The sequence below is a fragment of the Lynx rufus genome, unplaced genomic scaffold, assembly GCF_022079265.1.
Source record: "Lynx rufus isolate CCGP_SWC_20201006 ecotype Redwood Valley unplaced genomic scaffold, mLynRuf1.p SCAF_2, whole genome shotgun sequence".
In the NCBI taxonomy this organism is placed as follows: Eukaryota; Metazoa; Chordata; class Mammalia; order Carnivora; family Felidae; genus Lynx; species Lynx rufus.
This window is the reverse complement of record NW_025814834.1, coordinates 194,533,179-194,559,604: the sequence shown is the minus strand read 5'-3', so window position 1 is coordinate 194,559,604 and position 26,426 is coordinate 194,533,179. Positions and strand designations below refer to the sequence as shown.

The window sequence follows — 26,426 nt, the reverse complement described above, 5'->3', positions numbered from 1 at the left end:
GGGGTGGCTGGGCTGCCCCCTGCCGGAGGACGCGGAAAGCCCGAGCAGAACTTCCGAGTGGGCAGCCGGACCTGGGGTGGAATCCCGGCCCCGCCCTTTAAGAGCTCTGCGAGGCTGGCCTTCCCTATACGTGGAGGGGTCACCCGCCACACAAGGTTGCAGAGAGGAATCCCTGAGATCGTGCAAAATGCCCCGAAAGCCCTCAGTAATCTTTTGGATGGGTGGAGGGCCAGAAGGCCTTAACTTGCGTTTCCGTCCTAAAAGAGACTTGGAGTGAAGTCCCACCTAGGTTTCGTGCTCCGTGAAGCAAACAAGGCCTGTTCACGTCTGGCCGCCCCGCGAGCAAGCGTGCTGGGGTTTCTCTGAAGCTCCCTCCTTTCACACTGTCGAGCAGTTGTCTGCTTGGAGAGCAGCGACCACACTTCACTCGCGTCATGAGCTCCAGCATCACGTTCTTGTTTCCTGCTGTACGTTTTTACTTTGATGAGCAACCATTTCTGTAAATTTCAGTACTTCTAAAACCTATGAATCCTCTTTCCCTCCAGCCCCTCAGACTTGAAATCTGAGCCTTGGCTAACAATTCTGGTCTCCTTGGGTCCTATTATCAGTCACCACTTCTGCTTTTACCTCCAAAATCTTTTCCACACTTATCTCTTCGTTTCTTTTTCTGCCTGCATTAGTATGTTTTCTCTCCACCCGCACTGGCTGCTAGGCTAAATTTCAGCAGTTGCCATTTTCCATATGACGCATCCCTTCTGTGCTTTCCAACTGTTTGCCAGATTGTAGTCTAAGTGCCTGGCATGGCATTCAAGACTCTCCACTCTGACTGTAACTACCTTTTTAGAGACATCTTCAGCACTCCCCCATTTCCCCCTAATGCAGCAGAACTCATCTATCTCATTGGCTTTGCCCCCTCAGTGGAACAGCACATCTTCTTCATAACCACACCTACTACTGCAAAGTCTTGCCCTGACAGCTCAAGTCCTTCCCATTCCTTCTCTAGTCCCCTTCCCTTCCCAGCCAAGTTCTCAAAAGTAGTCGAGGGGCACCTGGGTAACTCAGTTGGTTAAGTGTCTGACTTCAGCTCAGGTCATGATATCAGGGTTTGTGTGTTGGAGCCCCACATCTGGCTCTGTACTGACAGTTTGGGACCAGCTCAGAGCCTGCTTGGGATTCTCTGCCCCTCCCCTTTCTCTCAAAAATAAATAAACATTAAAAAAAAAAAGTAGTCAACGCTCACAACTTGAATTTCCTTAACATCCTCACTCCGTACCTCACTGCAAGTTGGATTCAGTTCTCTCCATCCCACTGAAACTACTTCGCCATGAAGACTGTGGTTCTTAACCAACATTTCAGTATTGGATACTATATGGTCATTGAAAGGTGGCAGCCCAAGGCTTTGATTTGATTTTGCCTATCTGCAGTTTTAAAAGGGGAAATAATTGGGATAGGAATGTATCAAGCAGCTATACCTGGCCTTTCATACATCATGTTAACCTGCCTGATTGCTAAAGGCACTTAAGTTTGCTGTAACATAGACTCCTTCCATGGTGTCTCAGGCCATTTTTTTTTTTTTTTTTTTTTTTTTTTTGCCCCTAGGCAACGTGGTAAAATGAGCAGAACACAGGCTTGGAATAAAGATGGACGTGGGCTTGAATTCTAGGCCTGCCTCTAACCAGCTGTGTGAACTTGGACAAGTTACTAACCTCTGAGCCTCAGTTCTCACATGCTAAAATAAGGATAATTGTGCCAATATGGGATGGTTGGATAGAGAAGGTGACTTTAAAATTTTTTTTTAATGTTTATTTATTTTTGAGACAGAGACAGAGCATGAACGGGGGAGGGTCAGAGAGAGAGGGAGACACAGAATCCGAAGCAGGCTCCAGGCTCTGAGCTGTCAGCACAGAGCCCGACGCAGGGCTCGAACTCACAGACTGCGAGATCATGACCTGAGCCGAAGTCGGACGCTTAAACTGACTGAGCCACCCAGGCACCCCAAGAAGGTGACTTTAAAGATTAGATGATACTGTGCCTACAAGCACTTACAACAATGCTTTTCTTGTAGGGTCTGCCCTGTTGTGTCCCTTTTCTCAACTTCTCCACTGGGCCCCTTATATGATGGCACCTGGCCCTCCAGCAAGTATCTCCATGTACTGTGTCCACTCCAAGTCCTGCCCCATAAAGGGCCTTCCCCGCTGTTCCTGGAGGTGTTATCTGAAGAGCTTGTCTGCCGTTCTGGGCCTCTCATCCCACTTCTGATTCTGCAGGACCCCAGCCTCTCTGTTCTACCCTCACTTTACCATCCCCCACCCCTCAGCTGCTCCTGAGTCAGGCTATGCCCTCAGAGATCATCCTTCCCATCCTGACATGGACCTTTCTTTTTCATTTACACTCCCTCCTTGGGCAATTTCACCCACACCCATGGTTTCACTCACCATCTAAACATAACCTGTAAACTTGTGTCTAGCTTAGGCCTCGCTGCAGTCCTGGATCTAAGTTTCCAACTTCTCCTTGGACGTCACTTTAACACAACTTTCCCCCGTTCTTTCCTCCATGGCTTCCCGTCTCAGAATGAATTCCAGACTCTTTTCCCCGCGGTTGTGGACTGAATGTGTACCTCCCCCAATTCACATATTGAAGCTCTAACACCTAACATGATGGTATTTGGAGGGACCTTTAGGAAGTAATGAGTTAGATGAGGTCTCGAGGGTAGAGTCTTCATGATGAGATTAGTGCTCTTATAAGAGGAAGAGATCTTTCCCCCCTCGCAAGTGAGGACATAGTCTGAAAGCGGCCATCTGCAAGTCAGGAAGATTCCTCAGCAGAAACCAAATTGACCAGCACCTAGATCTTGGACTTCCTAGCCTCCAGAACTTTGAGAAAATGTTTCCATTGTTTAAGCCAGTTTATGGTTTTTAATGGCAGCCTGAGCAGACTAACACACCCAGAAAGGTCTAGATTATCTGGTGTCTGCTTTTCCCTCTGACCTCATCTCTTCATTCACTCTGTTTTAGACACAGTCTCCCTTGCTTCTGCAAACCTGCCAAGCACGCTCAGACGTCAAGGCCTTGACACTTCACTTGGTATGAATGGGTGAACTTTGCAGGAAAAGGGGTACTCGTAACTCCCCAGAACTTACAAGGAATGTTTTGCGTATGTGCAGTTTCTCATGGATAGGACTTGTAGCTTTTATCAGATTCTTAACCTGAACACCAGCAGCTCTGCCCCCCAAACAATAAAGTGCTCTGATCGCTCCCCCTCTGATCCCCCGCCCTGCACTGCTGCTGCTTAACCATCTAAACAGACCTGGTGCTGTCTTCACTCCTTTGGTTTTAAACCACGACCGTCTCCCCACTCCCCAGAGGGCGGCCAGCATATCAAGCCTCTCACACCCCAGCTTCAACTTCCCTGTCAAGCTCTATTTCCTGTTCCCAGTGTTCTCTGGACACAGCTTGCACCTGCTGACTCCTTTGCCTTTGTACTTGCAATTCCTTCGGCCCAGGACACCTTCCCACCCCATTTCTGTCTGGTGAGCTTCTACTTCAACTTCCAGGGCCCTGTCCAGAAGGCAGCTCTTACAGCCGGCTTTCTCACTCGGCCACCAGCCAGCCAGCCGGCCACACTTCCTCTGTGCTGCTGTGTGCTCAGTCTCCCCTCTGCAGGAAGGAGGTGGACAACAGGGCGCTGTTTATGTGAGTGTGTGTGAGGGGTGTTGTGAGAACGTGTCCTCAGGTGTGTGAGGGCAGAGGCTCTGCCTCCTAAAACCCTGGGATCCCAGAGCCGAACGAACAAACAAATTCCTCCTCCTTGTCCTCAGCGCACAGAGCCCCACCTTCTCTATTATCCTTTAAGGCAGAAAGACAGAACTCTAATACAATTTATTGGTTTTCTTTGATTGCCTCTGGTCCGGCTCTGGAAGGGCTCTCCGGGTTCTTCTGGCCTTGTTTCCGGGCTGCCGCTGCTGCAGCTTTTAAGGCCCTCTTTTGCTTCTTCAGCTTCTGTACCTCCTGGAAAACCTGGGGATGAAAGGGAGCAGGAAGAGACTGTAACCCTATGCAAAACCTCAGACTTGGAGCAGCTGGGGTGAGAACGGACTCCCCCGGATGCTCACATCAGCCTTTCTCCACAGGGCTGACGGCCTGGGAGCCTCAAGGCTTTGGGGCCAGTTCCACGCCTCGGTCAGGAACAGACTACCCTCCCTTCTGATCTCTCCACCACAGTCCCAGAGTGGGGCCAACGAAAGCAGCAATTCCGACTCGTACCCGAATGCACAGCGCCTTCTTGGTCGCCCAGCGGTGGTGGGCTTTCCGGTGGTATGGAGGGGGGAAGGTGTACTCAATCCCCAGCTCCTTGCAGATCTTCTCAAAGACACTATAGTTGGTCTTACGGAGGTTTTTGAGCATCTTGTTCCTCTGGTCGATGCTCATCAGCAGATAGCGCTTATGGGTTTTGTCCTGTGAGAGAGTTGGTATATTACTTTTAGTGTCCTATGTAAGTGTGAGCCAGTATACAGTAACAAGGGATGGCCATTTCATCATCTCATTGAAACCTCCCAACAATCTTATGCAAATGTCAGTGCAACTCTCAGGTAGGTACTGTCATTGTTATTCCCATTTTACAGATGGGGAAAATAAAGGCTCAAAGATGTCACCTGATACATAGGAGGTCCTAGAACTGTGCCAGGCAGGGACCTTGTGTGAGGTCAGGTCTTGAATCCACATCTATGGGTCTTACTCCAAATCTCATGCTCTTTCTACTACACCACCTACTCAGCCTCCCCACAGCTCAGCAAAGTGTCAGCTGGGGTGGAGAGGAGGGAAGGTCTGTGCTCCTCTGTGAGGGCTGCTGTTCACACTCCAAATGAGCAAAACTCTCCTCGCCAAGAAGCAAGATCAACCTGCTCCAGGGAACCCTGAGGTGCCGCCCATGCAGAGCCGGACCACTCTGTATTTATTAAAAATATGGGCAGCTGCCTAAATTACAGTAGCTCTGTGCCCACTGCTGTGCTGAGATATGGCATCATGGTTAAGGATATGGGCTCTGGAGGGGCACCTGGGTGGCTCAGTTAGTTAAACATCCAACTCTTGAATCTCGGCTCAGGTCACAATCTCAGTCCATGAGATTGACCCCTCCCCCCCTCGCCCCCGCGGCAGCGTGGAGTTGCTTGGGATTCTCTCCCCACCCCTCCTGCCCTCTCCCACTCGTGTTCTGTGTCTCAAAAAACACAAATTAAAAAATAAACTTAAAAAAAACCCCAGCTACGAGATAATAAACTTGTGTTCTTTGCAAAACAAACAAACAAACAAACAAACAAACAAACAAAAGAATATGGGCCCCAGAGCAAGACCACCTAGTTTCAAGTCCTAGCACATCATTTCTCAGTGGTGTGCTTTGAGGAATAACTTAATCACCCCATGCCCAGATTACGCCTTTGTAAAATGGGATAGAAAGATGGTTCTAAGGGTTAAATGAACTGATGCACGTGAGGTACTCTGCACAAGGCCCAATACTTCCTATGACCATGCTGGTGCTTTATGATTTCACCTAGTCCTTGCAATCCCATCAGCAGGTACTACTACGTTCCCCACTTTACAGACAGGAGAACTGAGGCTTGGGCATGTAAAGTAACTTCCCCAAAGTCACACATCTGGTTAGCGGAAATGGCAAAGCTGAGATTTGAACCGAGTGCCAACCTGACTCCCTTCCTGCATTTTAGAAATACTGAGCACCCACTATGTGCCAGACACTGCGGTCATGCCCTGAAGTCTGCATTCTTGACCATTGGTGACACTCAGCACAGCACCGTAAGGCTCCCATTTTTCCACTGGCGGCAGGAGGGGAATGTTTTTTCCACCGCAGCTGAGGGCCGGGCACCCTGGCGTTGTGGCCATCTGGCTTCTCAAGTTGCTTCTCTGGACCCAGAGCCCTTCACCTCTCAGACTCCTCTCCCCCGGCTGCTGGCGTTTAGCTGGGAGCGATGCCCAAGGTTTACCTTTCGGTGTTTCTGCCTGTGTTCTTCATAATTGCGGATCTTGACGGTCAAAGCAACAACTGAAACCACAAACCACAGAGGATGAGAGCTGGCACAGAGGAAGGAAGGGCCCGGGCCGGGGTTATGTTTTAAGACCTCAAGGAATAACAATCACCAGTGCTCTTGTGTAGCTCTCTACAACTCCCAAAGCACTCTGAATTTCAAGATCTCAAAAGACTTTGGACTCTCTTTCCTTCAGAAAGCAAAGTCTAAGGAAGGCAAGTTCCTTAATCTTATGAACATATCATCCCCAAACCATAGCACATAGCATTCTTAATGGTAAAACTTTAGAGCGTTCCTGTTGAATTCAGGAATCAGTCTACTGTCCATGCTATCATTGTTAATCATTCAGTGCTGCACTGGTGGTCCTACCCAATGTAGTAAGACTAGATTCCCAAACCATCAAGGGTCTACTCCTTGCCTCTGCCCTTCCAGTGGCTACCTTTCTGTTTTTTGACTAGTGAGTTTTCAAATTCTTTTAATGTTTATTTATTTTTTGAGAGAGAGAGACAGAGTGCAAGCAGGGGAGGGGCAGAGAAAGAGAGAGAGAGACACAGAATCCGAAGAAGGCTCCAGGCTCTGAGCTGTCAGCACAGAGCCTGACGCGGGGATCGAACCCACAAACTGTGAGATCATGATCTGAGCCGAAGTCGGACGCTTCACCGACTGAGCCACACAGGCACCCCTCACTAGTGAGCTTTCAGAATTACCAGCTCTCACTCATCTCCTAAACTCTTGCAATATCCTTCCTTAGGTAGCCTCATATTTGATCCCTGCCTTTATTGCAAAGACGGGGGCAAAGGCAGAAGCGGAAGGTGGCCCCAAGGAGATGCTGTCAGTACAGCAGGCCCTTCCTGGACACACAATTAAGTTCTGGCAGCACTGTGGAGTGAGGTGGAATCTTGGCCCTGACCACTTGCCCCTTTACACCACCTTCGCTGCAGAGTGGAGAGAGACACAGAGACAAGCTTTGGTTCCTGAGGAAACTCTCCTGAGCTCACACAGAGGTATGAGGTGGGACCTGGGCGCTGACTCTAGCATCACAGAGTCCAATTTTCATCACTCTGGGTCCTTCTTGTCTCTCCCTTTATCAAGTCACATCTAATACCTAGTGTACTTATAGACAAGAGCCCTGGATCAAGTACCAGCTAGCAGACCCCCCTCCCCTTCCCGCCGCTCTCCCACTCCCCAAGGGTCCCCTGACCAACTTCGAGCCTCCAGGGAGCTGGTGTCCTCAGGGTTTGCCACAATCTTCTTCATCAATTGCTCTTGCTTGACTTTTAGCTTCTCCTTCTGTTGAGGATAGAGACAGAGAATCTGTGTGGTCTGCCAGCCCCTAAGAGCTAGCCTTCATACCACACAGGCCCTGGCTACAGTCATAGAACCTAGGCCATGAAGTTCAGCGCCTGGCTTCACTCTGTTCATCAGGGCAAGGCCTTTGGTCAGCACGTAGCTGTTCACATCTAGGTGAGTCCGAGGCCAATGACAGGTGAAATGGTTTGTTGAATGAATGTCTCCAAACCTTGCTCATTCATTCAGGCATTAGATCATTACTGAGTACCTACTGTTTGCCGGGTGCTAGGGATACAGTGAGAGAACAAGACCGTCCCTGCCCTCGAGATGCTCAGTCTGGGGGATGGACGAGTGGTCACAGAATGACACTGGGATAAATACTGTGACTTGAGAAGCCTGGGGTGGTGTTACCACGGTAGGAGGAAGTCCCAGAGGAGAGGACTAGGAGAGGCCGGGGTTTTGCACAGGTCACTTACCTGGTTGGCCATTTCCAAAGACAAGAGTCTTCTTACAACATCGTCAAACCTGTGCAGAAACCAGAGCAATGAGAGACAGGTGTGGGGGGACGGGGAGGAAGGGGAAACGATGCTGTTTCCATTTTAGTTTGAAAAGCAATTACGGTTAAAAAAAATTTTTTTTTTAATATTTTATTTTATTTTATTTATTTATTTTTAAAAAAAAATTTTTTTTTTCAACATTTATTTATTTTTGGGACAGAGAGAGACAGAGCATGAACGGGGGAGGGGCAGAGAGAGAGGGAGACACAGAATCGGAAACAGGCTCCAGGCTCTGAGCCATCAGCCCAGAGCCTGACGTGGGGCTCAAACTCCCGGACCGCGAGATCGTGACCGGGCTGAAGTCGGACGCTTAACCGACTGCACCACCCAGGCGCCCCTTTAATATTTTATTTTTAAGTAATCTCTACATCCAACGTAGATCTCTACGAGATCAAGAGTCTCATGCTCCACCAACTGAGCCAGCCGGGCGCCCCTGAAAATTTCTTTTACAACAAAAGAGTCTCTGTGGAAGCGGGGAGCCATTTCTCGGGGATTAACAGCATGAATCTGATGTGCTGCGCTGAGAACATGGAACGATGTGGTAACTACACAAAATTGGGGCTGTCCGTGTGAGTGTTCCAGGCCCATCACAGGGAGGGCAAAGGGAAGATTTTCATTTCAGCAAAAGGTATGGTTCAATCTGTCTTGAGACATTTCAATTCTATAATCGTTTTCTTCTCATGTCACACAGGACAGCTCCTAGGGCATAGGGCAGGGACTGAGCAGAAGGATCCCGGCTTTGGTGTCTTTCAGCTCCGTCCCTTAGGAGCTGTATGACATAGAACAACTTGGTAATGCATAAAAGGGAGACACTGTTTCTTCCCTCAGAGGGTTTTTTTGAGGATGCAGAGATGAGAGATTTCACAAAGACCCATGAGGTATGTTGCCTCCTTGCTAACTAAACCAGAGTACAAAAAAAGGCAAAAAATTGAGCTCCATGAATGCCATTCTGCCCTGCCACTCACCCTCACCAAGCCTGGGCTTCAAGAGTCCTCTGCCTGATTCTATAACCAAGCTTCAGATACAGTGGGCCAGGCCGGACCAGTCACTGTCTTCCCTTCCTCCTCCTCACTCCTCTTAGGGCACCCTACCTCATCAAAGAGATTTCTTTTTGCTTACTTCTCAATTCCGGGAATGTTCTGGTAGTCTTTGAGCAGCATGGAAGGGGGCGGGTCATCTTCTTGGCTGCGCTGGACTGTCAAGTGTAGAGATGGAAAACACCAAGAGTCAACTCTCACTGCCCACCCCCTCAGTTCTGGCTTTTGGCACCAACTCCGTGAGGCACCCAGGGTCTCAAGCAAAACACTGGATATCTCTGGGCTCAGCTTCTCCTCTGCAAACGCCGCAGGCAACTGTCTTGATATTTCACGCTGGGAGTAGATTGCCTTTCCTAAGATCCCATATTGTGCCTCCACCTCTTACATCTCTGACTCTACAGTTATCGAATCCCCTACCAGGATGGGGCCTTTTGTGGACGGACTGAGTTTGACTCCTTTTGAATCCCCGGTCTGGTCCATGGCCTCATGTAGAACAGGTACTTGACAAACGCTTGCTGGCTGACTGCATGAATGAAATAAGGGGATTAAGGAAGGACCCCTAGCTTTAGGACACCTGAAATGTAAGCACAAATCGGAAACCCTCGACCTCGGGCCTCGGTGTGTGCCTCCCTCGGGGATGAGGGAGAGGTACAAGGGAGATAACTATAGACTGCATTTATTGCGCTCAGTGCTAAGAATGCTTTTCATGTGTTATCACTGAATCCTAACAACAATCCTCTCAAATAGATAACTTCTACAATCTTTTTAGAATGTGACTGGAGGAAATAACTTGCCCAATATCATGTGCCCAGGAAGAGAGATCTCTTTAGTAAGAGAGATGCAGACTGCCTTGGAACGGGAAACCAAGCCTTCCACCACGTAAGGGTAGACACAAAGTGTCTACCTAGACTCTAGGTAGGCCTGGGTACGCCCAACACGCCCTCCCCCTGCTAGCTCACTCTCACTCAAACCCAGTCCGAAAGCTCCCGCTCCGGCTCGCCACCCCCACCCCCCACCCGGTCCCGGGCAGGTTTCAGGTTACAGTCTTTTGACAAGGCGGACGTGGGGGTTTTCTGCTCAGGACCTCTGGCCCACCCCCATCGAGTGGTTCTAAGTAGCCGCCTCTGTCCCCTTGGCCACCCGGCGTCCCTCCAGACGTCCCTCTCTCCGCGGAAATCCCACCCCAAGAGCTCCTACCTGGTTTCTGGATGGCATATCCGCGAACGGCCGGAAGGACAACACCTGTGCAGAAGAGAAAGGGCCGAGGCCCATCTCCTTAAACAGTCCAGCCTCGACTCCTTTCTGTGGCCCCTGCATTTACCCTTCCTGTAAGGTCTTGGCGCTTCGGCGCCTAGCAGCCGCCCCATTTCTTCCGCACCCCGCGGCCCCACGCCTCTCCCACCTCGTCTTACTTCTTCCCCACCCAATGGCCTTTCTTCCCCATCCTCGTCCCGCGTGTCCCCCATCTCCGCCCAACCCCACCTCCCTGCTCGAGTTGCTTAGGTTCTCAGCTCCTCACCTCCAGGAGGGGAGGAAAGGCCCCACTGGCGGAAGGGAGGCCTGGCGCACGCTCCGCCCGGCAGCCCGCGGACTGGAGCCTGGGCCACTGCCTGGGTCGGAATCGACCTCAGCGCCCTCCACGCTGTTCTCAGCATGCCGACTTGTGACCCCGCGGGGCCGGCGCCACGGCCGCCGCCGTCCCTTTTGCTGCACGGACCGCGTTACAAGGGCGCCGCCATGCTGGCTCAGGCTCGACCAATGGAGTGCAGTTGCGAGACCGGAGCAGATGAAGACCGAGAGAATGGATGGGAAAGGCAAGACCCGGGATGCGGCGCGATTGGGTCCAGGGGAGAGGTCCGGTTAGCAGCCGTGCGGGGCTGGGGCCTGGGTGATTGCGGGCCTGGTGAGTGGTGTCCGGTGCTGTATAAATTCTAAGATGCCATTTTCCCCCTTGGGCATCCCGCCCTTAATCCCACTCTATGTACTTGGCCTCGGGCCCCGGTCATTTTGGAGGCTCCCGTGGGGCCTGCCGTATTCTTCTCCCCCAACCTAGTGTTTCCACCTCCTCTCCTCCTGTATTCCACGACGAGGCCCCCTAAGAACTACTGGGTTCCAGCCTCCTCTCGGGCAGCCTGGTAAGCCTCGTGATGAAGGTCGTTGATTTTGGAATGGGACAGTCCTGGGCTGAAATCATAGCTCATTTTACTCATCAGTATTTACTCACTGTATGATCCTGTGGGCAAGTCACTCCACCTTTCTGGGCCACGGTGTACTCATTCATCACATGGGAATGGTAATAACAGTATCAGTTTTTTGCATTGTTGGAGGATTACCTGAGGCAGTTGTGTGCCAAGGACCCGCTATATAGTAGGCATTTGATAAATATTTGCTGTGTTAATATTGGTGAAATGAGGGGTGTAAGGACAACTACAAATTAGAAGTAGGGAAAATAAATTTTTGATGACACAAAAATAAAATTTTAATCCTCCCTGGTGCAAAGAGGGAGAAAGCTCTTCTCCCCTTCACTTTGCTTAAAGCATTTACTTTTCAAAACTTGTAATTGTGAATTCTTTCTCTGCCCTTTTGAGGCACTCGTAAATCTTTTTAAAAGCTAAATAAGCCTCTTGCCAGTTTTACAACATGTTTTTCTCAAGGATCTGGGAGCCATCTCTTGAAATGTAATCATTAAGGGAGGCAGTGGCCCTGTCTCCCAGTTTCTGCCTGCCTCTGAGTTGCAAACCTGACTCTTCTCATAAAGATATGAGAAATTTAGTTTTCTTTTGGGTAAAGACAATTAGTAAACTTGCGTGGCTACCCCATTTACCAGGAGAATTTAGGATGAACTCTGTGTGACAAAGACAGATGGTGTCATTGAGGACAAGTTACTGTTTATCTTAAGAAAATGTATGCAATAACCTGTATCCACCTGGCTATATACAAGGGTAAGACTTCTGTCTTTTCAAGCTCTTTAGGGGATTGCTGGTGATGCACATGTGTTTCACATTCCGGTTTAATGTTCATTCAATAATAAAACAGATTTCTTTTTCTTCTACCCTTGTGGAGAGGTTTTCTAGGTTGGCAGGATATATATATACATATATATATATATATATATATGTATATATATTTAATATTTTATATTAAATAAAATATATATTTAATATTTAATATATATATTTAATATTTTATTTTTAAGTAATCTCTACACCCAACATGGGGCTGGAACTCACAACTCTGAGATCAAGAGTCACACATTCCACTGACTGACCCAGCCAGGCAGCCCAGGAGATTTTGTTTTTAATTATATTTTTCCAACAGGGACTGGTCTTTTCTGAAGTGTATTCCCCATATCCCATAGCATTTTGTGACCCCTCACCCCCACCCTCACAAGATAACTCTGGCCACTGTGCCCTAATGGCCAGTTTTCAAGTCTCCACCACTAGAATGGGAGCCCTCTAAGGGTGGACTGAGCCAAATCATTTTTGAATCCCTGCTGCCAGCACAGGACCTAAATGCTACATGTGAGCTGGTGGAATTAATGAGCGAAGGAGAGAATACACAAACGAACAGTTCTGATAAGTACCCCCCATCACTGCTAGGGCCCTGAAAAGAAAAAGAACAGAGACTCAGGCACACTCAAGAGTTTCTCGAAACCAAAACAAACCAAACCTTGAGCCGGTTTAAGAGACTAAAATTACAGGAATTAAACACAGAAGGCTAGTGGGCAGGGTTGGATGAAGCATTCTCTGGCCACTAAAGTGAGAGGCAGGGTCAGCCCATGGGGCCTGGGAGGTGGAGGAAGGATGCTGGGGACCAGAGATAGGGAGATACTGGTAGTCTTCCTGCCCTTCTGGGACGAGATGATTTTTTCATGATGGGTTTACTGATATTCTCCTCTCCTCTGGATGGCCCAGGCCTTTCAAGAGGCAGGCCTGGGCGGGGGTCCCAGGAAGCGCTAGATGCCCCCCAGCCCCTCCACCCCATGGACCTGGAGCCCTTGCAGGAGGGGGAAGTCAAGCAGTGGCCCAAAGACACAATCATCCTCCTGGTTTGGGACGAGGGGCTCTGGGGTCCTCAGGGGGCTGTTCTGGAACCAGAGGTTCTCATAAAACTTGGGGCTGGGAGTAAGGCCCCCTAGGAGGGGCTGAGTAGAGTCACAGCGGAGGTAGTGCCCTGGACCTGGGCCTGTGGGGCTGCCCAGCACCTGCCCATAAAAGACCTGGTCATTGGTGCTAGACGGGGGCTGGGGCTGGGTGGAAGGTGTTCTTGGGTCCCCCTGGAGCACATAGGCCTGGACCAGGGTGGGGAGGCCACAGGTCCCTGAGTTGTCGTTGGACTCCCAGGGCCCCGGCTTCTTCTCTTCTTCCTCCAGTACTGTGATCTTGGTGATGGGTGGCATGCCGGGGTCCCGAAGGCTGGGCAGCTGGAAGGCCTCCTGGACACAAGGACGTGGGGGGACGTGGGGTGAGGGCATGATTTATCTCGTAGTCATCCCAGCCACTGTGCCTTCCTGCGGTGGGCCAGTTGTGGGGATATTCCTGCTGCTCTCTGCTGGAGCCCAAAGGGTGACACTTGCAAAGCACCTCATACATTCCTGACGCGTGCTATGGGCTTCAGACTTAGCTCGGTGCATGTCCCCAATGATTCTGTGTGAGATTCACCTCAATTCACAGTGAGATGGCTGAGGCTTTGAAATGGGTAGAGCTGGGATGCAAACTCGGATCTGCTCTACTCCAGAGGGAGGGCACCTTGCTAGGAAGTGATGGGAAGGCCTGAGGACTCATCCTTGGGGGAGGTTCCTTTCACTTTGAGCCTGGGCCGGCGCCCCCGGCCCCATTTCCCTCTCCCATGGGGGTTCTTACCTCAACCATGATGGTGGGCACCCAGGAGCCCAGGCTGCTGTGGGCTGGGTCTGGGACACTTGGCCAGAGGGGATTCTTCCTGCTGGAGAAGAAGGCAGGTGAAGGCTGGGTCAGGCATGCCCCCTCCCATCTTGCCATCCTTTCTCCCACCCGCTCTAGCAGTTGAAGGCTCCCTAGTACAGAGAGAAGGTGGTGCGGGGCTGGACCCAGGCATGGGCCCTGAGGCCTGGGAAGGCAAGGAGGGACCTGGACGGTCCCACTCCAGCCTGCAGTTCCCTGTGGGCGGGGGTAGCTAGGTGTTAGGAGTCTTGAGAGGACTCACCTGGGTCTGCAGCAGAACCGGGAAGCCCCACAGAGACAGATGAGCAGGACCAGGAGGCCAAAGAGGCCCAGGAGGATATGCAGCTCAGACTCCTCTGGGGTGAGGGGAAAGCCAGAAGAGATTAGAGTGCATGCAAGTGGGGCCGGGCCTCTTCCCTCAGACTGGGCTCTGAGGGCAGGAATGGGCCTCCTCCCTCAGCCTGGGCTTCATGGGTTGGGCTCAGTCTCCTCCCTCAGACTAGCAGATCCAGGCAGGGCCTCAAAATGAGAGATCCGTTGGGTGATGAACCTTCCCAACAGCCTTGGCTGGCCAGCCCCCTGCTCTCCTTACCTAGGGCCAAAGTCATCAGGGTAAGGCTTGTACTATTGGTGGCCCCGGCCTTGCTGGAAGCCATGAGGCGTACGTGGTACAAGCTGGCAGGTTCCAGGCCGTGGAGGACCAAGCCATGGGAGGAGGCATTCAGGGTGGTGACTGGGAGTAGAAGAGAATGGTCAGCCTGGGCCCAGATGCCGAGGCTCCCTCCAAGGCTGCTGGGCGTCCCCTCCCGGGCCTTCAGGGACTGTGAGGTACTGAGCAGAGACTCACAGAAGGACTGGTCCTGAGCGTTGGTCCAGAAGATGGTGTAGTGGGTCAGGGGGCTCTTCCCCAGCTCAGGGGCCTGGGGCTCCCACTCCAGCTGGGCCCAGGTCTTGCCGATGTGCTTTAGATGCAGCTCTGGGGTGTGGGAGGGGGCTGCCGGGAGAGAGAGAGGTGCAGGGGCTGACGGGGAGCAGGGAAGAGTGGAGAGCCTAGCTGGACATCTTGTGGCTCCCCAGAGCCCAGAACTGAGCCACACTATGGCGGGGAGTGGGAGAAGAGAGTCCAAGGGGACCCGTGCCCAAGCCTCATGTTGCCAGCACCTTTGACTGAATTCCACAGACTGCTAATAAGTGGCTAAGTCAGGATTTGCACTTGGTTCTCTGACTCCAAAGCCTTGCCCCCTGATTTCTGCCAGGCTTGATTTTGTTGGGCTCACTATCTGATTTCTGCCACTCGCTCTCTGACTTTATGGCGGGCCTTCTGTCTAATTTCTGCCACACAGGACACTTGATTTCTTTCAGGGAAACTGGTTGATTTTTGCCAGACTCGCTTCGTGAATTCTGCCCAACTCACTCCCCAGTTTCTGTCACCCCACCACCTGACTTCTGTCCGGCTGCAGGGGTCCACTGTAAGCCCGGGGTCATCTTAGGGTTGGGAGAGGGTCTCCTGTGGGTCAGAGGTGGGGGAGGAAGGAAATGTTCCCTCATAGTCCTGATTGTGGGGCCCCAGGCAGGCGTTGAGAGGGGAGGATTCTGGGAGGAGCCTGGTGGCTGACGCACCCATCTCTTGGGAGTAGGCATAGATGTGCTGGGAGGGTCCCACGGTGTCCTGGTATAGAGGGGTCACGGTGATCTCGTAGAGCTGAAAGGGCCTGATGTTCTCTGTGGAGAGAAAATGGGGCAGGCCCCCTGGTGAGGGGCTAACCTCTGCAGATGATCAGGAGCTAACCTCAGACCTCCAGTGGGGAATAACCCAGGCCTTGTGCTGCAGGGCTAGCCTCGTCTATCTCTTCTTCAGATCATTTGATGGACGTAAGGGCAGAAATGGAGGAGAGCTAGGAAGGTGGCAGGGCAGGGCTGTGAAAAGGGAGGATCTGGCTAGACTGGGGGAAGAACTTCCTGATTCTGGGGGTATGAGACGAGACTAAGGAGTCAAGAAAGACTGGGGAGTCTGCTTCTTCTGTAGGGGGGTTCAGCCCGCCCCTTGCTTTCTGCCTGACAAACACTGCCTCCTTGCCTCCCAGGTCCCCAGGCCTGCCTCACCCTGCAGCAGGGTCCCGGAAATGTTCCCGTTGTGTTCCATCTTCCAGGTCATATTGCTGCTGCTGGGGCTGGGGGGACCCAGGTCCCAGGCAATCACATAGCCCTGAGGCCGAGGGCTGGGGGGCTCCCAGCCCACCCAGAGGCTGTGGGGATCTCGAGCTGTGGTGTGGAGCCTGGCCAGGGGCGGGCCTGGAGACAGGGTAGGAGGTGAGAGAGCAAAAGCAAGAAGAATGCGGGTCCCAGAGCCAGAAGCCTGGGTTCAAATCCTGGCTTTGTTACTTACAAGCCGGGTGGCCTTGAGTAAGTCAACATCAGGACCTCAGTTTGCTCCTCTGTAAGGGTCCTGGCGCAGATCAAATGAGATGATGCCTAGAACGAGCCTGGCACAGTGCCTCGTGCCGAGGAGTGTCTGACAGGGATCAGTGCTAACACTGTGTAGTTCATGGTCTGTGCGGCTATGGGCCTTGGTATGTATGAATTTACTGAGTCTGCTAAGAGTCGTAGGAGGGAGGCGCTACCCTGGCCCCAATTTATCAAGGAGAAAACTGAGACAGGTTAAGCAATTTGCCTAAGGTCATGCGGCTCGTAAGTTGGAGTACGAGCTCTTGTTATCGCTGGTGTCACCTTGTGAGGACCCATGTTCAGGGGAACCTGGGGGTGGTGGTGGCCGATCCACTGAGAATGAGCAGTTAACTCAGGGACCGTGTTCCAGCCGGAAAAATGTAGGGCTTTCTTCCTATCTTCTTTGGCAGAATGGACTGTGTGTGTGTGCGTGTGTGCGCGCATGCACGCATGTGCATACATGCACACGCGAATGCGTGTCTATGAGCGTCTGCATTTGTGAGCATGTGAGTGAATGTGAGCCTGTGTGGTACCACCACCAGCTTAACTTGGTTCCGGCTGATGATAACGAGAGTAGCTAACACATACTGAGCGGGAACGTGGTGCCAGGCACATGTCTTAATGGATGTGACCTTCACAACAGGGCTTTGAGGTAGGCACTGGATTGTCCCCCTTTGCTAGGTGAGTAAACCGAGGCCAGGGGTCACTTGCCTGGGTCATACTGTTAGCAAGTGACGGGACTAGTTGTGAACCCAGGCAGTCTAGCCTCTGAACGTTACATGCTCACCCACTACACTCTACTAGCCGCCAGCGCCCTTTACCTCTGCTCTCCAGGAAGACCACTGGGGTGGGATGAGAGGTCCCCGCTGTGTTATAGGCCACAAGGACCACCTCCCGGGCTTCCGAGGGCAAGTGGAAGGTGCAGCTTAGCTCCGTGGTGTTGCAGAGGGCTGGGACTGCCCCAGTCTGGCCTGGTGGTCTGACCAGGTACCCTTGGATCTGCCCGCTGTATTTGTCCAAGGGCACTGGCTGCGGTGGACACAGGAAGAAGAAGATAAGGGGTGGGGGCGCACAGCTCATCTTGAGTGGGGAACGGCTTCTAGATGGGGTGGGTGGGTCATAGGAACTGAGCCCCCACAGGCTGGGAGCCAACCTTCCTCCCTCCCTTCCTTCTTCCCTGTTCCCCATGCCAGGTCCTAGGAGGGAGGAAAGGAAGGAGCAGGTTGGCACTTAACCATTCCCTGAGCTGACTCTTTGCCATAGGTGAGTCCTACATTGTAGTCTCTCCAGAAGGGTGCTACCCAGCTTCCTAGGTGCATGCAAAGTGCATGCAAATCACATACAAATGCATCCAAACCTCCCAGAACTGTTGGAGTCCTGAGCCCCAGCCCACAGGGATCTGTCTGGGTTGGGAGAAGTCTCAGGGGTGGAGGGATGGCCTTCAGAAGGGGTCACCTTCCAGAACAGCTGCACATCCACAGTCCTGGGGTCCAGCTGCCTCTGCCGCCACCATGTGTCCAATCTGACGATGGGGGCTGGGGACGGAGCAGGAAGAGGGGCTCAGGGAGGGCCCTGAAGGCTGGACTTTGTCCTGATGGCTGCTCCTGGCCCCTCCCCACCCACTTACCCCGTTGTGCGGTGGTCAGTATCAGGCTAGGGCTCCAGTCGCTCCACTGGCCAGGCAGGGGCCAGCGGACGCAGCGCATTTGCAGGGCGTAGGCTGTGGACGGGAGGAGCCCACAGAGCTCATACTGGAGGGTCTCAGGGAGCAGGGGGCCCACCTGGTGGGATGGCCGTGGCTCTGAGCCTGGATCCTTGTGCCCTTCAGGCCCAGCTCAGCCACCCTCCCCTCAGCCACCCCCACTCCAGGCTCTTGAGGTTGCCTTCCACCTCACCAGGGCCCAGCTGGCTTCTCCGAGCTGTGGCTGGTGGCGCAGCTCGCATTTCTGTTCTATGTAGAGGCTCGGCTTCCATAGCTCCCAGCGCAACAGCAGGCAGCCTGGCTGGGGTGGGGCCACCTCAGGGCTGGGGGCCAGGGCCCACAGTGTGGGGGGCTCCAGCTTCACTGTAAGGAGGAGGGGTTGTCAGAAACCTTCCCTGCCCCATCCTATAGGGCTCTGCCTTATTCCTGCTTCTCTCTTTGCCTGTTGTTCCGTTTTCTGCCCTGGGGTCTCCACCCCTGGGGTCTCTGTCAGCCTGCTTCTTTTTTTCTCCGTCTCTCTGTGTCTCTTCATCTCCATGTCATCATGTTTCTGGAGGTCTGTCTGTATATATGTGTCTGCCTCTCCCTAGGTCTCTGTCTCATCCTTCTGCCCCAGGGCCTTTGCACTCGTCATTCCCTCTGCCTGGAGATCTTACCCTTCAGATATCCAGCAGCCTGCTCCCTCATTTCCTTCAAGGATCTTCTCAAATGTCACCTTCTTAGTGAGGCCACACCTGACCACCTTACTGAAAGAGCAATTGTTCCCCCCCCCCCCCCCGGCTTTCCCCACCTCTCCCTCTGTGTTAACTCCCTCCTCATACTCTGGTTGCCTGACATTCTATTTTATTTATTTTGCCCACTAGAACGTAACATTCCAAGGGCAGGACTTCTGATATTTCGTTCAGGTCTCCAGCACCTAGAACAACGCCTGCCTAGCGTGCCGTGGGCACTTCAAGAAGCTTGCTGAAAGAACGTGTCTCCCTGCCTCGGTGTTTCTCCCACGTCTGTGTGTCTGTGTCTCCGTCCGTAGCTCTGTCCCCATCTGCATTCCACTTCGTCTCCGTCTCTCTCGTCTGCCTCTATCTCTAGGCCATCCGGGATCTCCTTGTCTGTCACTGGGTCTGGGAGTCCCTCTCTGTGCCTCTGTGGATCTGCCCATTGTGGAGGCCTTTCCCCTCCCCCACACCCGGCATCACCCACCGACATCCATGGGAACGAGGCACAGCTGTGGCGACTTTCCAGTCCCTAGTGCGTTCTCTGCCTGCACCCAGATGCCCATGTGCCGGTACAACTGCAGGTATTTGCGTGGGATAGAGCAGTGGCTATCTCCGTCCTTAGGCACACAGTCAAGGATGGAGTCCTCTTGGGTCTGGCAGTTGTCCCGGCTCCTGCCAATAGGCCAGGCTTGGGTGTCTAGCAGAAGAAGAAAGCGAGGCTCCCTTCTCCCTCCCGTGTTTGCCTCTGGCTCCCCCAGCCCCACTCCTGCCCATGCCCCACCCCAGGACCCAGAGGAACGCGGCCAGAGACCCCTCCTTACTTGAAGCTCTTCAGGGTGAAGTTGGTGGGCAGGTGGTTGTGGGGTCCTGGCTCCCACTGACAGATGAGGCTGTTAGTTGTGAGGTTCATGAGGCAGGACAGGTTGTGGGGCGCGGCGGGAGGGTCTGCACGAAGGGTGGGGAGAGTGAGGGCTTGGAGTAGGGCCACTCGGAAAGCTCTGACTGGAATCAGTTATTTTCGTTTCCTTGCTCGGGGTTGTTCCCTCTGGGGTCACCTTGTCTACTCGCTTGCCTCCTTCGGGGTGACCCTGGAGGGGCATCCCTGGGGCAAGTCAAATTATAGGCATGTACAGGGCAGGCATCACAGAGCCTCCGACCCCTTCAGCTCGGCCCCCTTTGACCGTGACAGTGTAGGTCTGGGTTTTCATCCTGGGTTTGCCATTTATTAGCCATTGTGATCTTCATGTCATTTAGCCGCTCTGTGCCTCAGTTTCTTCATCTGTAAAACGGGTCGATGGTGATATGCCTACCCCCTGGGTAGGGCTGAGTGACTCACTATGTACAAAGTGCTCAGGGCAATGTCTGGCACATGGCAGGTGCTGTGTAAGTGTTTGCTCTACTCCTAGTGACTCTTAACAAGGAAACCTGGTCTTAGTTCTTTCCTCATGCACTGGCTTGGCATCGTCTCCTTGCTTCTCAGTTTGAGCAGAGGGCTGAGACTGAGTTGCAGAGAAACTGAGAGCAGGCCCAGATGGTAAAGTGTGTCCTCCCTGGGCCCACCCTCCAGTGGCTGGGTAGTTGGGCTTATGTGGCAGCCATATGGAGTAGTGGTTACTACACTCACTTCAGAGCCACGCCGGCTGATATACATCTCGGCCACATCCTTATTCGCCTGTGCCCCTCACCAAACGAGCCTCAGTTTCCTCATCTGCAAAATGGGGCTAAAGAGCACTCCTCGCTGGTAGGGAAGGTTATCTGATACCATGCCCAAAATGTGCTTACTGAGCAAGTGCTCGGTGAATCCTAGCTCTTATTCGTGTTGGCAGGAGGGCACGGAGGCGGAGTGGGTAGACGGCCGCAGGGACTTACGGCCTGCCCACAGCTCAGCCTGGTCCAGGATCTGCACGCTGTTGCCCCAGCGCAGGCAGCAGGAGAGAAGGTCCCGCGGGCGGTTGAGCGGGGGCAGCGTGATGGTGGATTCCTGGCTTCCATCTGCCAGACGCTGCTGCCTCTCTCCGAGCTGAAGCTGTGTTCCCAACTTCCACAGAATCTGTGACTCCGGGCCCAGGTGGCTGCAGTTGGGGCTGATGGTGCAGGAGGCTGTGATGGAGTCCCCCAGGCGGACAGTGGAGGTTGGGAGGCTGATGTGCCCGCATTCCTCCAGGCCTGGGGTGGGAGAGAACGGGCCATGAGTCACCCCTGTGCCTGGCAGAGCTGGGCCAAAAAGCTAAGTCTTTGGACTCCTAGACTCAGGGCCCTTACCTTCTTGCCTCCCCGCCGAAGTTATGGGGGCTGGAAAGGGGAGAATGTCTATGGGGACGGTGAGGGGCTCTCAGGGGCAAAAGAGAGAGAGAGAGAGAGAGAGAGAGAGAGAGAATGATGTGTTGATCAATGCTTATCAACTGACTGTACAAGAAAGCCACATCCTGATTTGTAGTATGGGCTGCTTTCCCTGGTGTAAATATGTCCCACCAAGACTGATTTCCCAGCCACCCGTGTGACATCACTGAATGTGAACTTGGGAGGAAACGTGCGCCCTTAGGTCTCGCAAGCCAGCTCCAGCACCCCGCAGGACAGAGACAGGTCCCCCCTGCAGCACCCTCCCCAAAGGTGGTGAAAGCGGTGGTTGGAATGATAGGCAGCCCACAGCCCCAGCTCTCCGAATTCAGATCTGATTGTGTTACTGCCTCCGGATCACGGCGCTTCAGCACTGCAGCCGTGCGGTGGGTAAGAGCACGGATGTTGGAACTAGACCGCCTCGGTTCAGAGCCTGGTTCTATTGCCTATTCGTTGTGTGATCCTGGTATGTTACCGAGGCTTTCTGTGCCTCAATTTTCTCATCTGTAAAATGGGGATGAAAAATAGTCCCTACTTTCATGTTGCTGCAAGGATTAGATGTAATGACATGCCAGGCACCACCAATGTCTTTGCTGCCACGATCAGGATGAAAACCCAGGTCCTTCTCAGGGCCCTCCTGGCCTTGTCCATGCTACGCCTCCCAGTTCTAGCTCAGACCACCCCCTCTCGTCGGCAGTCACTCTGGCCTTCTTCCTATTCCTTGAAAATGCCACGATCTCTCCAATCTCCAGATCCTTGTACCTGCTGTTCCTTTCTCAGGGGCTCTTTTTTTCCCTCTCTCTCACCTGCTTAACATTTAGCATCTTGGGGGAACCAGACCAGGCCCTGATCAACCAGACCAGGCCAAGTGCCCTGAACTTTCCTAAAGCTCTTTTCATCCTTGCTAATTACGGAGCCACGTGGTTAGTTGTTTGTCTGTCTCCCCAGAGATCAGGCCAGAAGTTCCGTGAGGCCAGAGACCTTGGCTGTTTGGCTCACGACTGTATTCCCAGAGCTTAGCACGGAGTAGGCTCTCAGTGAATATTTCTTGTCTAAACAAATAAGGCAGCGCTGCACTTTGCCCCCCCCCCCCCCAAATGCCTCCTCTCCTCTGTCATGTGTTCCTGGGCCTGTTTTGCCGATGAGGAGGCTGAGGTCCTAAGAGGAGAAGGGATTCTCCCAGGATCACGAAGCAAGTTCATGACTTTCAACGTGGGGCTCCCATCACTTCACAGACTCAGAATTTCAGACTGGAAGGGACCTCGCAAAACTGTGCACTCCAGAACTTCGCCAGGCACCGCATCCTTTTCAGCAGGGCTGAGGGTGGCCTGCTTTGTATGGCTTGCCAGCGAAGAGTGGGTTTTACATTTTTAAAGGGTGAAAACAGAACAGAAAACAGATAACAGCATGCAACAGAGACTGTATGTGGCCTCCATAGTCCTATCAAGCAGAGTGCGCTGGGCCCTGCTGCGCAGCCTCCCTGTCAACCCTGGCCTCGGCTTGCATATCCCCAGAGATGGGAAGCTCTCTACCTCTCAAGATAGAGTTTCCATAGTTGGGGAGCTCTGCCTGGGCTTCCCGATTCCAGGATGAATCCTGCCTCCTTGTGGCTCCCACCCTGATCTCTTTGTTGCCCACGAAGCCTGCAGGGGACTCAGAGCTTCCTTCTGACAGCCTGGCAGAGATTTGCAGACAAGGCCTGGGTCACCCAGACCTTTCCAGGCTGACCAGCCCAGGCCCGCTCACCATTCCTCGTGGATGGTGGTTTGCCCGCAGAGGCCTGTGGGTGGGAGCCGGCTACCCCACATCTGTGGCCCAGCCTTGGTTCTCTGGGGACCCCAGGAGCAGTGTGGCAGTGCAGGGAAATGATTCCCGCCTCCACCCACTCTGTCTTTCTCGCTGTGACTCCTCTCCCTCCCCACGGCACCCCTATCCCCGGCCACACTCACTTCTGGGGAGCAGCAGGATAATCAGGGCAGCTCTGGTCAGGCTCCAGGTTCCCAGCTCCACCATAGTGCCAACTTGGTGCTCACCTGGAGGCAGAGGGGGATGGTGAAGGTCATGGGCTTCGGAGTAAGAGCTGAGCTTAACCCTTGCTCTGCCACAGTGTGGCTTTGGCCAGGTGACTTGACCTCTCTGAGCCTCAGTTTCTTTGTCTGCAAAATGGAGGTAACAACAGCCTATACTGCAAAGGGCTTTGGGAGGAAGACAAGAAATGGTGCAAGACGAGGGCTTCGCATAGTGCCTGGCACGTAGGAAATGACTGTGTGAGTGACTGCCACTGTTGTTATTATATTTGCCTTCCAGGAGAGAGCGGGGACAGGAGCGTCAAGGAATAGCATTCTTCCCCCTTCCCTTTTATCTGAGCTGGGCTTGCACACAGGTAGTTTAATAGGAAGGATCCCAGGAACACTGAGGGGGTGGGGAGAATGATCACAGGTAAGGAGGGAAAGCCGACATAAGGGTGTATCACAGACTTGGGGCTCCATCCTGCTGGAACCTTCCGAGGAGCCGTGTAGAACACACGTCAGAACTATCCACCCAAGGGACAATTTATCCCTTGAACAGGAGGGAGGATGGGAACATCCATCTACTGACTTCTATCCCCCATCAGTCAAGGGCTGTTCTTTGGGGTGTTAACTTCCTGGCACGTCCAGGTTGCACACGCGTGAGCACTAGGCATGTTCTCCTGAGTGAGCCATGCCAGAAAGGTCAGAGGCGCCCCTTGGCGGAAAGTGACAATTGCATGGAGTAGCTGAGGCAAGGGGCTGTCAGGTTACACCTGGGGGAGGCTGGCCTCTGTGGCGATGGTGGGAAAGGGAGGGCACGGGGGTCCATGCACCCCCGCTTCTGGGCATAGACCTCTGGAGGTTTTCTGGAGCCAGGTGCCCTGTGGTCCTGGCGACAGTGCCTGCCTGTTGGAAGCCTCCAGCTTCTGTTTCTGGAAGTATGCCAAAGGTATTCTGCCATGGCGGGCTTCTAGCCTAACCTTCCATTCTGCTCCCATTGGGGTCTTGGGGCCAGGCACCTGCTTCTTCAGCACTAATTGGCACCCTCGGTGGCAGGTCAGTGGGAATCACTGTCTAGCCTGCGTGTACATATAGGAACACATGCATGTAAGTGGTGTCCCAGCAGACCCCCTGTGCTCAGAAGGGGGAAAGCTTCTCTCCTTTTTTCTCTTCCTCCCAGGCAGGGGTATGAATAAGAACTTCCCAGACACCCAAGGCAGGGGCCTTACCCCAACCCCTGGGCTATTTGTATACGCTTCGGTATCAGGATGCCAAGGGACTGCTAGCCCGTAAGTCACTTTTTTGCCAATCAGGAAAAAAGCGCCCCTTCCTCTGGGCAGATGCAGGCTCACACTAAGACCTGGCAACTGAAGAATAGACTGGATTTCAGCTTCTACTTACTCCTTAGCTGGGCAGCTTTGTGCAGTGAGAAACCCGCACCACTGTTCAGAGCACCCCGGTCTACTAATCAGTGGTCGGCGGCTTTCTTACTACATTATACCAGTTTGATTAGCATCAACCCCCCTGCCTCCCCCCCCCAAACACTTGTTGGGGAAGATTTAGCCTCCTGGGCCCAGATTTTGGGACACTGGTTTCCATTTCTTTGTGCTTTTGATCATACCCCAGCCCTGCTGCTCTAGCAAGGATCAGCATAAGGCCCAGCCTGTGCCCAGTGAGATACCACTTCATCCCTGTCCTCTGACTCCTGTCCAGAATGGGTAGCCAAACCCCACCCTGAGAGGCCGGGCATCCTCCGCCTGGGTTGCTGCTGAGTGTCGACATGTCTGACATCAGTCTCTGGTCCCCCACTGCAGCCCTGGGTGACCCCTACCCCAGTTGAGAGTGTTGAGAGTGACCTGGGGCCTGTTGGAGCGTGGTCTCACTCTCTAGGGGCCGGTATGTAGACAAGTGGGGAGTCCGGCTCTGAGTTAGACCAGCCTCCAGCCCCGACTCCGCTACTTACCAGCTTTGTGGCCTTGGACAGGTTACTTCACCTTTCTGAACTTCAGCGTCCCCATCTGTGAAAGGGGGAGAACATCAGCACCCCGTTCTCAGGGCTGTAGTGAGGATGCACTGAGATGGTCTGTGATAAACGCGCTCAGCGCAGAGCCCGTGTAGAAGAAGCCCTCGGGGACCGTCGGTTGTTTTCACGTGCCATGAAGCGGGGCACTGCATCATGGAATCCAGAACCCTCCTGGCCTCCTCTCCCGCTTATAGGCTGTGTGGTCACAGCCCCCCAGGACCGCCACCTTGCTTTCATCCGTGTCACACGGCATGGCTTCAGAGCCCCATTTCTGGGTTCCCTACTTGTGGCTCCTTGGGACCCCAGTCTCGCCTTCTCTCCAGCCATCTGCCCGGTTCTCCCGCTCCGTTCCAGTCGAACCCGCTGCCTCCTGGAGGCACTGCTATCACCCACGTCTTCCTGCTCTCCTCTCCTTTCCCTGCACTCAGCCTTCTCCCCTGCTCTCCCTTCCCCAGCTCACACCCTCTCTCTCCTGTTGTGTTTACTCTCCTACATGGAGATTCTTTCTGGGGGGAAGGAATCTGGGACTGATTCTTTCTGAGAAAGAAAGAGCCCAGGAGATAAGGACGCTGACCCAGAGACCCCAGCACTCAAGGCTGAGAAGCAAGAGGTCCCCAAAATAATTTAAGATTCAAGAGGAAAATGTAAGAGAGGGGGGAAGGCACAGCAAGACTCTGAGTCAGACAGAGAAAGACCCGGAGCCCAGGCCAGGGAGGGGCTGGGGAGGAAGACAGAAACAGGGGAGACAGGGACAGGCTGAGACACAGGGTCCGAGACAGGGACGCGGAGAGGGATGGCGATTGTGTCCTTCCCCGAGCCCAACTTGATGTCCCCAAAGAAATATTCGGCTATTTATGACTTCCCCGATGCACACCCCCTGCCCCCAAAGAGGAGGCAGCCCTGGTCAAAGACACTCAGTGTCCAGGGCTCCTGGTTCCCAGGGACCAATCCGAAAGGCAGGAGCCCTGGTCCCAGGCCTGCATACGGGCATTTGGCAGAGCTCGGGGGAGAGTGGACCTGGGACTCGTCAAGCCGGAGATGCAGCCCTCTTTGGGGATCCCCTACTCACGCTGGAGCCTGCAGCGGGCACCCGCCTGGAGGACCGCCCTGGAGAACCGTCTCTGCTCTCCTTTTGAGGGCAAGTTCCTGAAAACAGCCGCAGGCCGGCTTCTCTCCCCAGCCCTGTCGTTAATGGCTCAGTCTGTGACAGGCCCAGGAGCTGTGGATTGCAACACCTGCCCGGCCTCCTTCTCTCCCTTGCGCTTTCAGTCGCTGAGGCACAGGAAGGAGCCTGGGAGGGAAGCCGGTGGGGCCGGGCAGCCTTCCTGCCTCGGGGGTCTCAAAGGGGCCGGGG

The 26,426-nt window shown here is 53.4% G+C and overlaps 2 protein-coding genes across 5 annotated transcripts; both read right to left on the bottom strand.

The window, feature by feature from the left end:
- Nucleotides 1-3,859: 3,859 nt before the first annotated feature.
- On the bottom strand, nucleotides 3,860-12,060 carry MRPS15 (mitochondrial ribosomal protein S15). The gene is made up of 8 exons (XM_047082960.1): nucleotides 10,438-12,060; nucleotides 10,116-10,160; nucleotides 9,001-9,076; nucleotides 7,801-7,849; nucleotides 7,240-7,324; nucleotides 5,993-6,051; nucleotides 4,263-4,454; nucleotides 3,860-4,016 (listed from the first exon to the last, which is right to left on the bottom strand). The coding sequence occupies exons 1-8, from the start codon at nucleotides 10,571-10,573 to the stop codon at nucleotides 3,879-3,881; spliced, it is 780 nt and encodes a 259-aa protein (XP_046938916.1). The 5' UTR covers nucleotides 10,574-12,060; the 3' UTR covers nucleotides 3,860-3,878.
- A 489-nt stretch (nucleotides 12,061-12,549) lies between these two features.
- On the bottom strand, nucleotides 12,550-26,271 carry CSF3R (colony stimulating factor 3 receptor). Of its 4 annotated transcripts, none has more exons than XM_047085847.1 (18): nucleotides 26,142-26,271; nucleotides 25,013-25,067; nucleotides 22,990-23,073; nucleotides 20,966-21,034; nucleotides 20,573-20,869; nucleotides 19,525-19,648; nucleotides 19,188-19,375; nucleotides 18,181-18,350; nucleotides 17,913-18,066; nucleotides 17,741-17,820; nucleotides 17,107-17,314; nucleotides 15,944-16,132; nucleotides 15,461-15,562; nucleotides 14,688-14,834; nucleotides 14,433-14,573; nucleotides 14,103-14,196; nucleotides 13,781-13,862; nucleotides 12,550-13,353 (listed from the first exon to the last, which is right to left on the bottom strand). In XM_047085847.1, exons 3-18 carry the CDS (start codon nucleotides 23,051-23,053, stop codon nucleotides 12,874-12,876), a joined length of 2,589 nt encoding a protein of 862 aa, XP_046941803.1. In that variant the 5' UTR covers nucleotides 23,054-23,073; nucleotides 25,013-25,067; nucleotides 26,142-26,271; the 3' UTR covers nucleotides 12,550-12,873. The 4 variants fall into 4 exon arrangements, with proteins under 4 accessions (XP_046941803.1, XP_046941805.1, XP_046941806.1 ...); XM_047085849.1 differs by having other exon boundaries at nucleotides 13,781-13,859; XM_047085850.1 differs by having other exon boundaries at nucleotides 20,966-20,995; nucleotides 26,142-26,270.
- Nucleotides 26,272-26,426: the final 155 nt, after the last annotated feature.

Bases quoted from the DNA above. Each gene is read 5' to 3' on its own strand.
- MRPS15 (XM_047082960.1), bottom strand. From the start codon at position 10,573: ATGCTGAGAACAGCGTGGAGGGCGCTGAGGTCGATTCCGACCCAGGCA. The intron at 10,161-10,437 runs GTGAGGAGCTGA...TCTTCTGCACAG, and splicing joins CCTTTCCTCCCCTCCTGGAG to GTGTTGTCCTTCCGGCCGTT. The intron at 7,325-7,800 runs GTAAGTGACCTG...TATCCTCAACAG, and splicing joins CTTTGGAAATGGCCAACCAG to AAGGAGAAGCTAAAAGTCAA.
- CSF3R (XM_047085847.1), bottom strand. From the start codon at position 23,053: ATGGTGGAGCTGGGAACCTGGAGCCTGACCAGAGCTGCCCTGATTATC. The intron at 19,376-19,524 runs GTAAGGAGGGGT...GCCTATTGGCAG, and splicing joins TTCACCCTGAAGAGCTTCAA to GAGCCGGGACAACTGCCAGA. The intron at 18,067-18,180 runs GTGAGGTGGAAG...CCATCCCACCAG, and splicing joins GAGAAGCCAGCTGGGCCCTG to GTGGGCCCCCTGCTCCCTGA.